This window comes from Meles meles, chromosome 3 (genome assembly GCF_922984935.1).
Source record: "Meles meles chromosome 3, mMelMel3.1 paternal haplotype, whole genome shotgun sequence".
NCBI classification, from domain to species: Eukaryota; Metazoa; Chordata; class Mammalia; order Carnivora; family Mustelidae; genus Meles; species Meles meles.
Genome location: NC_060068.1, coordinates 98,101,273 through 98,116,987, shown reverse-complemented (window position 1 = coordinate 98,116,987; position 15,715 = coordinate 98,101,273). Strand labels below are relative to the sequence as shown.

The 15,715-nt window shown below is 35.8% G+C and overlaps 1 protein-coding gene across 1 annotated transcript in view; it reads left to right on the top strand.

Moving 5' to 3' along the window:
- The window catches only part of MTREX (Mtr4 exosome RNA helicase), a 105,536-nt gene that overhangs the window by 27,705 nt on the left and 62,116 nt on the right, over positions 1–15,715 (top strand). The window contains exons 12-15 of the mRNA XM_045998832.1: positions 985–1,064; positions 2,871–2,981; positions 4,549–4,650; positions 7,606–7,731. Of these exons, the coding sequence (XP_045854788.1) occupies positions 985–1,064; positions 2,871–2,981; positions 4,549–4,650; positions 7,606–7,731 (419 nt within the window). The remainder of the gene's footprint in view (positions 1–984; positions 1,065–2,870; positions 2,982–4,548; positions 4,651–7,605; positions 7,732–15,715) is intronic.

Genomic DNA, 15,715 nt, shown 5'->3' with positions numbered 1-15,715 from the left:
TTAATAAATTTTCCCCACATATTATTTGTGAATGTAACTCACTTAAACAGCAAGATAATAGCATAACCTAGCCAAAAATTTGGCATACTTTATACAAGCTCATTTATTATTCAGTTTATACTTTTACATATGTAAGCCTATGTAATGAGAAGTAAATAATATCCTTGATCATCCAAAATCAATATCCATTGTATTGCTTTCATTAGCAAAGCATTATTAATTAAACCTATGCATTTTAGAGCTACTTTTTACTTCGTGGGCAAAGTAAAAACAGATATCCCACATAAACTCCTAAAGTTTGTAATATTTTATTTTATTATTACTATTTTTTAAGATTTTATTTATTTATTTGACAGACAGAGATCACAAATAGGCAGAGAGAGAGGAGGAAGCAGGCTTCCTGCTGAGCAGAGAGCCCAGTGTGGAGCTCGATCTCAGGACCTTGGGATCATGACCTGAGCCGAAGGCAGAGGCTTTAACCCACTGAGCCACCCAGGCGCCCCTCCTTGTGATCTTTAATTATAAGACTTAGATATATGGCACTTAGTGTAGTTTTTGTTAATTTTATAAGATAGTACTTTTATTCATGGATGAATTCTGTTAGATATATTTTGAAAGGCAGTAAGTTTTATTAAATAGTAATTTTTTTTTTTTTTTAAAGATTTTATTTATTTATTTGACAGAGAGAGATCACAAGTAGGCAGAGAGGCAGGCAGAGAGAGAGGAGGAAGCAGGCTCCCTGCGGAGCAGAGAGCCCGATGCGGGGCTCGATCCCAGGACTCCGAGATCATGACCTGAGCCGAAGGCAGCGGCTTAATCCACTGAGCCACCCAGGCGCCCCTAAATAGTAATTTTTATCTACTTTGTCTTCTGTCTTAAATACTCTGCTTTTATTCTCTATAAACCTATACTCTTGGCAATCTGTGAAGTTTGGTGTATCACTGATTCACTCAGATATTTATGTACCTTTGAATTTTTTCTTAGATGAAGAAAAGAAGATGGTTGAAGAAGTATTCAGTAATGCCATAGACTGCTTGTCTGATGAAGATAAAAAACTCCCTCAGGTTTGTGTTTAGTGTCACTAAGTAAAATGTGGATACTAAGTGTGATAGCCTATTTTTACTCGCCTTTTTGGTTTTGTTACTGTATATTGCATTGTTTACACACTCTAGTAAATATTTTTAAGTCACTAAATTTCTTTTCTTCTCTTTTTTTTTAAGAGAGAGAGTGTGTGTATGTGTGTGTACGAACAGGGGAGGGACCAAGGGAGAGGGAAACAATCCCAATCAGGCTCCATGCTCAGTGCCCAACATAAGGTCCAGGGATCCAGTTCCATGTCAAGTTCCCTGCTCAGTGGAGAATCTGCTTCTCTCTCTTCCTCTGCCTTTACCCTCTGCTTGTGCTCTCTCCCCTTCTCTCTCAGATAAATAAATAAAGTCTTTGAAAAAAGTCAGATGCTCAACTGTCTTAGCCACCCAGGCACCCCAGAGTCACTAAAGTCTGCCAAACAAAACATCTAATGAAAATTCTGTGTTCAGTGAGGAATTTAATGTCTTCTCTACTTTTACTCCAGAGAATTTTTCCTTCGACTATAGGAATTGCTTGGGGATTTCTAAAATATACTGATGACTGGGTGCCACTCCCAGAGGTTCTGATTTAATTGGTCAGATGTGTTTTGTGGTCATTAGAATCTTTCAAAAACTCTCCAAATGATTCTAATGTGCATCCAAACCTGAAAACTGCTGCAGTGTGACCTAAGACATGAGAATTTTGTTTTGTGAAAAGAAAGTTGAGAGATTATATTCTGCTTCCAAATGATTACTCTCATATGTAAAGAATTTATGATCAAAAAACAATAGCATGTTTCTCAGTGTTTATTTTTTGTTTTTTTAAAAGATTTTATTTATTATTTATTTGACAGAGAAAGAGAGAGAGCAAGCACAAATGGGCAACAGTGGAGGGAGAGGGAGAAGCAGGCTCCCCGCTGAGCAGAGAGTGGGATATGGGGCTGGATCCCAGGACCCTGGGATCATGACCTGAGCTGAAGGCAGGTGCCTAACTGACTGAGCCACCCAGACACCCCTGCTTCTCAGTGTTTAAAATACTGTCTCAATTTTTTTCTAAGGTTTTTATTTATTTATTTCACACAGAGCGAGCGAGAGAGGGAACACAAGCAGGGGGAGTGGGAGAGGGAGAAGCAGGCTTCCTGCTCAGGAAGCCTAACTCGGGACTCAGTCCCAGGACCCTGGGATCACGACCTGAGCTGAAGGCAGATGCTTAACGGCAGATCCACCCAGGCGCCCTAAAATACTGTTTAACTCAGAAGATCTTGTAATTTTTCTTCCCAGCTGAATTAGTAGTATTTGAGGGCTGAGGCATGTCTTTATATATCTTTGTTATCCTAGTTTTCTATAAAAACTAGTAGTAGACATGTAATTGCATTTGGTAAAGTGTTAATGAGGATGAACTCTTCAGTAATTCATTTGTTTTTAGACAAAGTACTTATTTATGTTAAGTATGCTTTATACTTACTTATTTTTAGTTGGAGCTGATTAATATTGTGCAGATATATACTTTGTCCTCATTTCTTTTAGTATTTGGCAAGATGAAGTGATGCTGCAAAATTTGAGGCAGGAGTGCATATATGAATTTTATTTAAAGTATATTTTTCATATTAAGGAAAGCTAGGGCAGAATTGTATTGAGTTTTGAGTTAATAATCTGGGAATAAGGGTTTGGATTTGGCTTTTATTCTAAAAAGTTATAACATGCCTTTAAACAGCTTTTCATTGCCCATTTTTTAAAATTTGGTTAATTTAACATATTCTATTTCCCTTTTTCGTACATCACTGAAAAATATTTCAATCACAGGTTGAACATGTACTTCCTCTTTTGAAGCGAGGAATTGGTATTCATCATGGTGGTTTACTTCCTATTTTAAAAGAAACTATAGAAATTCTCTTTTCTGAAGGATTGATAAAGGTATGATTTTATTATGCCTTCGAGTTGTTTTGTATGAATAGTTTCAAAGTCATCATTATTATTGTTATTTTTTTAAAGTAGGCTCCACACCTGATTTGGCCTCTGAACTCACAACCCTGAAGTTAAGAGGTGCATGTTTTATTGACCGAGCCAGCTAGGTGCCCAGCGATTTGATTTTTATGTATTGTGTTATTACTTCATACATTTTGGGCTATAGGTAAAATATCATTGGTTTCCTTTCCGGTAATAAAAGTAAGAAATGGTAACACTACCCAGTGTGGAATTTTGCAGAAGGTGCTATTTAGTTTTCAAAAGTGGAGTTGATTCTATGAGTAGACTCATCTATATACAGAATAAAAACAATTAGAGAATACAAGGAGAATTGCTGGTAGTTATAAAAAAGAGGTTTTTTAAGGATGTGCTGATTTTAACTATAGAGTGTCTAATTTAATTTTAAAGTTTATGTTGATACCTGTACCCAGAAATGGGGTATTAAAAATCAGAAACAACTTCAGAATGTAGTCTAAAGCCTATGTATGATTCATAAATGGTTTTATTTAAAATCAGGTTAAAATTTTAAAAATCAGATTTATCATGAGAATCTGAGCATTAAATAGAATATTTAAAAGAAGTTTACTCATTTTAAAGAACAAACAAGATATTTTAGATCAAGAATTGGTCACTAGTGACTTTCTACCTAGGTCCTGATAAGGCCCTCTTGGAGTTCCTTTGTAGATTATTGTTGAAGCTCATTTTAAAGAATCTTTTCTTAAAAATGTAAGTGATACCTGGTGGTGGTAAAAGTCAGATAGAACGATTGTAAATAAAGTAAAAAATGAAAGACCGTCACTCCTTTTCATTTCTCAGGAGTACCCACTAGGGAACATAAAAATAATTCTTGACTGACTTTGTAAAGAAAAAAATTATACTACCCATGTTATTATCCAGTTTTGTCATAGGTGTAACTTTTCATTTTTTTTAGTAGGTGAATTGCTTTCTATTGAGTTGATGAAATAAAAGATGTTTTTATCTTCTTCCCTACTAGGGAAAATTTAGATTAATAGTACTTCAGTAATTTTATTTGTATATATTTACACCTTTGTGTGAATAAGCCAGTTATTTGTGTAGTTAATTTCTTGTTGGTAAGATCTTAACAATGAGCTTAGCCACTGATTCTGTTCTCCCCTCAGAGATCCTGAGGGTAGCTCCAAAACTGTTCCATCATCAGTCAAAAAGGCAGGAAATGTAACTTTCAATGTTTAGAAAAGTAATCTATAGCCTAATGCTTTGTGCATTACATCAGTAGTATCCTCTTTAAGTTATCACCACTGGAATTTAAAAAAAACTATTTTCCCAGAATTAAAAAATTTCTGGGATACAAGGGACATTAGATATTTGGTAGTTTTATATATAAATACTGAATTACATCTGGAACTAGCATGTTGTCTTATTTTTGCATTGTTTCATTAACAACTGATTTTAAAATTAATGTTTATACTTGAAAATTATAAAACTAGTTTTTCAGCTTAATAAAATACATGTTTAATCATATTTTTCAATTATTTAGGCCTTATTTGCCACAGAGACTTTTGCTATGGGAATTAATATGCCAGCTAGAACTGTTTTATTTACAAATGCCCGGAAATTCGATGGGAAGGATTTCAGATGGGTAAGTAAAATAATTACTATAATTGAAATAATTTTTATCTTTACTTGTTGTACCTAAGGTGATTTGGGCTTACATAATCTTTGAGATGTTTAGTTCTAAATACTGAAGAACTTATACATGAATCAATAAACAAGTTCTTCAAGGTTTAACTTCAGAGCCATCATTTCTATCTGTTTGGGTTTGGGGTTTTTTGTTTTGTTTTGTTTTGTTTTTTGGCTAACCTAAAAACAAAAATCTCCCTCGGTGAAAGAGTTTGATGATAAGGGATAAGTGTGTAGATGATTTATGAGTACTTTAAAGCATTTTAAATATATATAGAATGTTCATTTCTTAAAGTTTAGGGTATTTAAGGCACCAAATCTACATTGGCTCCAGTTGCAGCTATTTTATCTTTCAGGTTTAAAATAGAAGTTTTAACAGGTTCACACATAATATTTTTTCTAAGACAGAAGGAAGGAGAGAAAGTTGTAATTGCAGATAAAATGGTGACTTTGGGTAGAAAGTAAATTCTTTTTTTTTTTAAAGATTTTATTTATTTATTTGACAGATCACAAGTAGACAGAGAGGCAGGCAGAGAGAGAGAGGGAAGCAGACTCACCCCTGAGCAAAGAGCCTGATGCGGGACTCGATCCCAGGACCCTGAGACCATGACCCGAGCCGAAGGCAGCGGCTCAACCCACTGAGCCACCTAGGCGCCCCTGGGTAGAAAGTAAATTCTTAATCCAGAGTCAAGTAACCCATTCAGTAAAGTTACCAAATTTAAACTTTGTTAAACCCAGTCTCTAAAGAAACTTAGTAGCAGATGAAAATTGACAGATGTGCAATAAAATGTTGTATTATGGATTCTGAGAAGTATGTACAGAAGGATAAAGCATAAAAAAAAGTCGCTTATATAAGAGGGGTCATGGAAGGCTTAATTAGAGAAAGCAGTCCTCAAACTGAGAAACAGCTGCACATGGGTATTTACAAGGTTGACAGTGGAGCTTCACAGGGGTGAAAAGCAAGTAAATTTCCACTTTGAGTATCCAGAACAAGGCAAAGACTCAGTTAAACTGGTATTTGGGAGACATTTTTAAGTAGCCAGCTATTCTGCAGTTAATCTAATTCTTGAAAGTGGTGATTCTTTCGTACACAGAGAAGTTGCTGGCAGTAATTACTAATAATCAAAACACTGAAAAGCCCTCATGGTAAATTGTAAGGGCAAAGCATTTTTTCTTGATTTGTTTTATTTTAAAATGTTTTGGTTGCTATACAAAAGAGAAATACAAATACAGTGAGGCAGCTGCCATTTGTCTGCAGAAATTTTTACAATCTTTAAGAATTTTCTGTAACCTATAACTTTCTAAAATTGAACTTTTAGGGTGCCTGGGTGGCTCAGTTGGTTAAGTGACTGCCTTCAGCTCAGGTCATGATCCTGGAGTCCCTGGATCAGGTCCCACATCGGGCTCCCTGCTTGGCCGGGAGTTTGCTTCTCCCTCTGACACTTTCCCCTCTCATGCTCTCTCTCTCTTACTCTTTTTTTCTCAAATAAATAAATTAAAAAAAAAACCCCGAACTTTTAATAATTTACTTCATGTAGAATGTGATTCCTGTTTATAACACAGTTAATAGTTTCAGGTTTCACATTTTAAAATAATGTAAATTTAAAAAATCTTTATGTTGGGCACCTGGGTGGCTCAGTCATTAAGCGTCTGCCTTCAGCTCCGGTCAGGATCCTGGGATCGAGCCCCCAATCAGGCTGTCTACTCAGCGAGGCGCCTGCTTCTCCCTCTCCTGCTCCCCCTGCTTGTGTTCCCTCTCTCTCTCTGTCAAATAAATAGATAAAATCTTCAAAAAAAAAAAAATCTTTATGTTATCTATCAGTTTAAAATTACTTAATTCTCCAAATAAAATTGATGCCATAAGAAAATAAGTCTTTTGTGACTTTACATACTTCTTATTATCCTGAGAACTATAGAGTAAGTCTGCAGAGAATAGTGGATAATTGAACTTAAGAAAGCAATCTTTTCGAATACTGTTACGCTGAAAAAATAAATAAAATGGAAATAAAACCCAAAAAAAAAAAAAAAAAAAAAAGAAAGCAATCTTTTCTTGATGATTCAATATCATACTATTAAACTTAAAAACCATAACGTCCCATAATGTTGTAATGATGCCCTTGGGCCCTGTTGAGGTTCTGTTGCATTGCCTTTTTGAAATGTTCTTTTCAGATCTTTTTAAAGATTAGCTTTGCTGTTGTTTTTTCTAGTGCCTTTATTTCTCCCAGGTTGTTAAGTCTGTTTTTGATGCTATCAGTAATATGCATCCTTGTGCTTAACCTTTTTGTGTCAGGTATGTTTTGGGAATCTGAGAACTGTAGACCCTTTCCATCAGAGAATAGTACAGAAGCACTTACAGATAAAACTTTGCCTAGTGTCTCAGTGGTTGAATATCACCCTGAAAAGGCTTACTAATCTTTTTTTAATACATTCTTCTTAAGGATGAATGGTCTCTACTGAACTCCAGGGATGTATACCAAGAAAACAAGAGAATTGTATTAAAAATTAAAAAAAAATGTTTACTTTATATTCATCTCATTTTGCAAATTAAGAAAGTCTATTATGGTCAAGTCAGAATTGGTATTTTGTAGAGTTTGACTCCTTTGCTTTCTTTTAGACTTTACTGTTTTCCACAACATCTGGCTCAAAGATACTTTATGTCAGTGAATTAACATTCTTTCCCTGTACCTTTGGTGTATATGATCATTTTGGAGCTAAAATTTAGTTTTATAACATTATCCTTAAGTGTTCTGCATTTTTGTGTTTTTACTTAAACCCCTAAAAGTCGATGTTTTTAGTCATGTTTACTTTTTTGGAATACATAACTTGTGCTTATGTATTTTGTGATAAAAATTTAAGAATATATTTTTCACCAGGTTTTCTCCTAAACTCTGGATTTTTAATTATGTTCACCCAGATTTCTTCTGGTGAATACATTCAGATGTCTGGTCGAGCTGGAAGGCGCGGAATGGATGATAGAGGAATTGTAATTCTTATGGTGGATGAAAAGATGAGCCCAACGATCGGAAAACAGTTACTTAAGGTAACCAAGTTTAGATTCTGCTCTCACCAGCAATGTGAGAAACACAATTCAGGAGCCACTTTGAAATTAGTTGTGTGAATTCAGATACCTTTCTAAGTAGATGGGTGAATTTACTAAACTATCTAGGCTTGAAAGGTAGAAGAGGGTAACTGCACAAAGTGCTGGTATTTTGTACCCTACTTTCTGTTCTCATAAGTGAAGTGTAACTCATGTGATGAAGGACATGTAAAGATCCTCAGAGAGGGCAGAAATGTTTACTTTGCCCTCCAAATTTAAGACAATCTCTATAACTGCCTTCTCTACTGAAGCTTGCTCTTCAGCTATCATAACAGGAAGTAGGACACGTGGTATTAGTGTTTTGGGCAGTTACCTTCCCCTACTCTTGCAAGCCCATATAGCTTAATTAACTCCACAATCTACTGTTCTAATACTTCCTATTGATGGATCATAAATATCCCAATAGGTTAATTTAATTTTTTTTTTTTAAGATTTTATTTGACAGAGAGCAATCACAAGTAGGCAGAGAGGCAGGCAGAGGGGGTTGGGGGATCCCCAACCCCCATCCCAGGACCCTGAGATCATGACCTGAGCCAAAGGCAGAGGCTTTAACCCACTGAGCCACCCAGGTGCATCAAGTTAATTTAAATTTTTAAGCTTTATTTCAAATTAGCCTATTCATTTTACTTGTTTAATATTTGTCTCTCAGATTATTTTAAGGGTTTTATTTTTGTTTTGTTTTAGAGAGCTTTTCAGGGAAGTTAGGCCTGGTTGCTTTCTTTCTCCTTCTCCATGATCTCAGGGTCCTGGGATCGAGTCCCGCATCGGGGGTCTCTGCTCAGCGGGGAGCCTGCTTCCCTCTCTCTCTCTCTGCCTGCCTCTCTGTCTACTTGTGATCTCTCTCTGTCAAATAAATAAATAAAATATTAAAAAAAAAAGTTTTTAAAACAAATTCCTAGAGAAAACTCCTAGTAAGATGGGAAACTTAACACTAATTAGAAATTGGGTGCCTGGGTGACTCAGTTGGTTAGGTGTCTGCCTTCAGCTTAGTTCATGATTCCAGGATCCTGGGATTGAGTCCCACATCGGGCTCCATGTTCAGTAGGGAGTCTGCTTCTCCCCCCTTCCTCTCAGCCCTGCTCATGCTCTGTCTCTCTCAAAAAAATAAATAAAATCTTTTAAAAAACCAATTAAAAATAAAAAATTAAGTGCCAAATCATTAGCTAAGAGCTCTAAAACATGTTAAGTCATACATAGGTCAGTATCTCTGAAACAGACTCTTCAGTTTCAGAGACTTGGGAAGTGATGGAGAATGTAGATATGGTTGTGGGAAGTCTGGTATGCTAAAGCAAGAAAGTAAAAGTGTCTGTTTTTTTAAAATATGTGGTTAATGTGAGTGACGATGAAGCTTATCTGTACATAATCATAATGATCATATGGTGTCTTATTTTCACTTTTAAAGATTAACACTTGGAAAGCTGTTTTTAAGTGTTCATATAAAGAAAATGACACAAGATTGAAAATTGGTATTTTTATTCTTCAAATTGGGCTAGATACAATAAACCCTGTTTTTCTTTCCTTGTGCTCTATGTATGGAAAAAGTCGAATTAGGTTGCCAATAGTAGGAGGTAATATTTTAATGACAGCATCTGGTTTCTTTAGTACAGATATTTCATTCTATTTACTTGACATTTCTGAATGTAAATGTACTTGTTAAGTGTAAAAGTTCTGTTGGCTTTTATTTTAAAAATTTTATTGTGGTAAGAACAGTTAACATGAGATCAACCTTCAACAGATTTTTTTAAATTATAAAATGTTATTGTTGACTGTAGGTACAATGTCATACATCATATCTCTGGAGTTTATTTATCTTGCTTGACTAAAACTTTACAACCTTTAATTAGTAACTACCCTTTTATATTCCTCTTCAGTCTCTGGCAACCACCAATCTAATCTTTGATTCCTTGAATTTGACTATTTTATAAAATTCATGTAAGTGAAATCACGCAGTATTAATTTTTTTGTGACTGGTTTATTTCACTTACCATAATGTCCTCAAAGTTCATGTTGTCACATATTGCAGAATTTTCTTTAAGGTTGAATTGTATTCCATTGTGTATATACCATATATATATTTTTTTAATCCTTCACCTATTGATGAACATTTAGTTTGTTTTCACATCTTGGCTATGTGACTAGCACTGCACTGAACATAGGAGTGTTATTATCTATCTGGTGTCTTGGTTTTTATACTTTTGGGTAAATACCCAGAAGTAGAATTGCCAAATCATACATAGTTTGAGTTTTGCCACCATCATCACAATCAATTTTGGAACATTATTGTCAGCCCACAAAGGAACTTTATATCCATTAACTATCACTCTCCATTTCCTTCCTAACTCTTCCCTTTCGAAAGCCCTAGACAAACCACTAATCTCTTCTCTCTATAGATTTGCCTGTTTTAGGCATTTCATATAAATTTAGTCAGATAATATATAATCTTTTGTATCTGGGTTTTCTTTAGCCTAATATTTTCAAGGTTCATCCATATTTGTAATACGTACCAGTACTTCATTCCTTTTTATTTATGAATATTATTCTATTGTGTGGATATATTACAAGTTATTTATCCATCTATCAGCAGATATATATTTAGGTTATTTGTACATCTTGGCTGTTGTGAATAATGCTGCTATGATTGTTTCTTTATAAGTTTTTATGTAAACATGTTTTTATTTTGGGTGTATACCTATGAGTGAAATTGCTGGGTCATACATAATTCTGTGTGTAACCTTTTGAGGATCTACCAGACTGCTGCTCATCGTCAGCTGTATACCATTTTACATTCTCATCAGCAATGTATGAGGGTTTTCATCTCCCTGTGTTCTAGCTAACGCTTGTTATTATCTGTCCTTTTGATTTGTAATTATCATCCTAGTGAGTATGAAAATGGGGCCTTTCACTTTCAGTGCTGCATAGTTGATGCCTGTTGATGATACTGCAGTTATATAAGCAAATATATGTGTATCTATATTTCTTTGTTTCTAGACACATTTCTTTTATTGAGACTAACTGCACTACTTTTTTTTTTTTTTTTAAGATTTTATTTATTTATTTGACAGAGAGAGATCACAAGTAGGCAGAGAGGCAGGCAGAGAGAGAGAAAGAGGCGGAAGCAGGCTCCCTGCCAAGCAGAGAGCCCGATGCGGGACTCGATCCCAGAACCCTGGGATCATGACCTGAGCCGAAGGCAGAGGCTTAAACCACTGAGCCACCCAGGCGCCCCTACTTTTTTTGTTCTCTGGAATTTTTTCAGGTAGTTTTACAAATGTCATTACAGAATTTGTAGGCACCTTATTCAGAAAAATAATAACTAATAGTTATCAAATATTCAACATGTCTTGGGCTTTGAAATAATTATTATTACTGTCCCAGTTTTATAAATAAGACATACAGAGGTTAAAGAAGTTTTCTAAAGTCATATTGTTAAATGACAAATCCTGATTTTAAAGTCATGCAGTCTGGTGTCAGAGTGCATGCGTCTATCCACCATATGTTGCTGCTCTCAGTACCTCATGAAAATAGATTTTTCGTTTACTGGCTCAAACCAAATTTGGCCTGACAGCACTTTGTTCTTTTGACATAGGTCTTAATACACCATATGAACTAATCATCTTGAGTACAGGACAGAACGAACTTTAAGAGAAAAGGTATATTCTTCCTAAAGTTCCAAAGGCTTTTAAAAAACCGGGAAAGTCAAAACTATTTTCCTTCAAATAAGTTTTATTTTCCTTAGCCATTAAGAATATAGTTCAGGTTGAAATGAACACAGAACTGTCTAGAAGCAGAAAGCCTATATAGTCGTAGAAGTAGCACTTCATGCTCTGTAAGAAACCATTAAGTTTATTTAATCATTTCAGAAATTATGGAAACAGGTTTACTTTGATAAAATGAGTAATGACATTTCCTCGAAGTACTATGATGGTTTTACATTCTTTTGAAAATATGGGCACTATACTGGAAGGCATATTTCTTCTGATAATACTGGAGAGATATAAACGATCTCTTAACTGCTGAAGAATAAAAGATGCATTCACCAGTCTTTATCTAGACTTTTTTTGGAGAAGTGAGAAGACCCACATTTGTCCATTTTCTTCTGTCTTCTATTGTAACAGTTTAAAATGCAAAAATACTTAGACTGGCAGTTTTTTAAACTGCTCACCTGAACGAAGCATGTATCTAAAACTTCGGCTCAGTGGATTAGGCCGCTGCCTTCGGCTCGGGTCATGATCTCAGGGTCCTGGGATCAAGCCCCGCATTGGGCTCTCTGCTCTGCAGGGAGCCTGCTTCCTCCTCTCTCTCTGCCTGCCTCTCTGCCTACTTGTGATCTCTCTCTCTGTCAAATAAATAAATAAAATCTTAAAAAAAAAAAAAAAGAAATAGAGTAGCATTCAAAGGATAGTAATACAAATTTTCTTTGGAAAATTGATCTGTTTATTTTTCTGTCTTACTAGCTTTCAGTGAACAACTTGACAACTAAAAGAAACCTTAAAAGTTTTTCTAGAATGAAGCTTAATTTTAAAATCTTAGCATTGCCTGCATTTGTTGTTCCAAGTTAAATTTTAGGTGACCCTTTTTTAAGCTTTCTGTTGATATATCATTTAAAAATTTTATAATTTGGCTGATCAAATTAAATACATAAAAAGTTGAGAAGTACTTGGTCAACATTTGAGGGTTCCTATAATTTTAGTAATGTGAATATTGAGAAACAGCGATGTGAAATAAGTTACATTTTGAATTTGCCCTCTGGAAGAACTTTAGCCCAGAGATGCTGTAAAATAGATCTCTTACCTCGTTAGCCTGGGCAGATCTCTTCACATCTCTGAACCTGTTTCTTCTTTAAAATTAAGACAGTAAATCAGTTTTACTAGGACTATTGTGAACTGAAAGTTTATTTAAGTAATAGTACAGTGATTGGCACATACTTAGTAGATATGGTCATTTTTAAACTTCAGGAATCTATTTACATACATATATAGAACAGAAAGTGAACAAGGAGCAGCAAGCATATGGCTCAATGGCACAGTATGTAATAACACCACAATTTGGGGAAATCTGGGATAATTCTAGACTAGATGATTGTGATTTAAGGCTTTATGGAGGAAATTGATCCTGCTGCAAGCCCTGAACGGTTGGGAGTAAGAGTAGGGGTTGGATTTTGATTTCCAGAGCTGAAGTGATCTAGACCAGATTTGGTGAAACTTTGAAATAGGTGATGGCAGTGGTAAAGAAAGAAAAGAGCTGATCTAAGATATATTGAGGAAATAATCTGCAACCACTGGTTGATTAAAATTTTAAAAAGGGATAAAGCAGAAGAAAGAAAGGTCTCTGAAATTATAATTTAAATGGTAATTTCATTGCTCGTTAATCAAATTAAAATTGAACTCTCATAAGTTCACCCCTTGCAGAGCCATAGACATTAAATCATGTGTAATTGTCACACAAAGAATTTTATTTGCAACAAATAAGGAGATCACGAAATAACTTCCAAAGTTGTGATTCCCTGAGCTAAGTTGAATGGATTCCTTTTATTTAGGGTTAGGATGAGTGTTTAGCCTTGTCATCGTGTATAGAAGTAGGCATAAGCACACGCCTTAATGAAACATTGCCTGTACATACATTGTGTGTTACATAAACAAGCCTTGTGTTCTTCCTTGAGCAGAGATTTTAGTGTTAAAATGAGCTAAAGTAACAGTTAGTCCTTCTCTGGTTCACCTGTGCCCATGAAGGTCTGGGATTGAATTCAAACTGGTCTGGGTGGTCTGGGAGCTCCTCATAGGGGCAGTCACTGCTTGAGGGGTTAGTTTTTGATTTCCCTCACAGGATTTTATGCCTTGCGGTCTTTTGCCTCACTTAAGAGATCAACTAGAAGGAAGAGCTAAGGAAGACTGTGGGACAGAGGTCATAGAATATAAGTAGGTAAGCAATGAAGGTTAGGGCTTGGGGTTTAGCCGGTGACAAAATCAGTAATGTCACTAAACATTAATATTTGTAAGGGTAAAACTCAAGAATGGGAAAGAGTAAGAGATATAAATTTCATTTTAGATAGTGTAACCCTATTATTACTATTCATCACCCAAATTTGGTTACTGTAGGAGTGGAAAAGGGTGCTTTCAATAATTATACCAAGACAGCAGTTGCAGGGTGGGACTGTCTTGGGCTCACTTAGTTACAGTGTCAAAATGCCAGGTTGAGTTTCAGGTAACCAAGAATTCGGAGGTGTATTCTACAGCAATCAAGAACACAGAAACAGAGCTTGAGCTTAGAAATAAACACTGGTAATATTGAAGCCCCAAATTTCTGAGAGGAGGTAATAGTACAAAAAAATAACAGAAAAGTAAGGGGTACGTCTGTTTGCAAAATTGTGAAATATACGAACTTCACATCCCCCTTTGGCCTTATTTTCTTTTTTTTTTTTTTTTAAAGATTTTATTTATTTATTTGACAGAGAGAGATCACAAGTAGATAGAGAGGCAGGCAGAGAGAGAGAGAGAGGGAAGCAGGCTCCCTGCTGAGCAGAGAGCCCGATGCGGGACTCGATCCCAGGACCCTGAGATCATGACCTGAGCCGAAGGCAGCGGCCCAACCCACTGAGCCACCCAGGCACCCCTGGCCTTATTTTCAAGGGAAGTTCATAAACATCAGGGTTTTAGGGACTTAGTAACATACCCCTAAGGTGAGTCGCTCTTAATTTTTCAGGAGTTAAGGAGTACTTTCATTTAAGACTGTGATGAAAGCTCTCCTTATTAAATCCTATGTGTGTACATTTAGAATTATGCTATTAGATTGGTCTGTGAAACTCAGTTTCAGAGCCCCTGACCACCCTAAGGGTATTTTGTGTATTTTGCTGTGCCATTTAGAAATACATAAGCATACTTTGTGACACTTCACTTCTTTAAATATTTCAGTATGCATCTCCCAAGAATTTGGTTAATTCTCCTATTGTGGGGCATAGAGGTCCAAGAGCAGCTGGCTCTGGGGTCCCAAACAGCACGTATAGCCACTCACTGAAGGCTTGTTTTAAAGAGAAACAAGTGGTGGTGAACCAAAAAAGGAATTTATTTCAGTCAGGCCAATACCAGGAAGATAGAGGACTAGTGTTTCAAAGGTTATCTCCAAAGTGCCAAAAATACTTCACAAGTTTCTGTAAGGAAAATGTGGGACAAAGTTCCTGGATGTGTACAGGTGGGCATTGCTGGTCAAGTTGTCCATCCTTTCGGGATTAGTTATCAGTGGAGTCTTACTAGCTCAAGGAAGTCCTCCCTCGAGGGGGTAGTTTTGGTTCTTGCAGGGGATGCTTTGTGCACAGGGGTCTTTTGTCTGAGTTAAAAGATTCAGATATGTAGACAAAAAATGATCTGTAAATTGGTAGAGTGGGGAATGCTTCGATTTTATGTCACTCCAGGCAGCTGAGTTTTAAGGTGCTAATTTTTATCTAAATATCCTTCTGAAATGAATTTAGTGTATAACTCTGTCAGCACAGGCTAGGTTATGTTATGGTAACAAACCTGAATCTCAGGTACTTAAAAGTTTATTTCTCTTACTTGTTCAATGCAGGTTTATAGAGGAGGTTTTCCTTACTCTTGTTTAAGGATGCAAGATGATGAAGAAACCGACATCTTGAACATGAACAGTCACTGTGCTGGAGGGAAAAGATAGCTTTTCACACCAGCAATTAAATACCTGGCCAGAAAGTGACACATCATTACAATTTATTTGCCCCACCCACCAGGGAGCCAGAAAATATAGTCTTATCAAGTGCCAGTAAGACAGAGAGCTAAACGGACTTGGCAAACAGTATTTTAATAAGTACTATTGCTATTTAGTGGACTTTTTCCTTTCACTTTCCTAAAGATTAACTATTTATTATTTTGTATTGGTCATTTAAAAGAAAAAACTTAATACATTTCTACAGTATTAACATGGA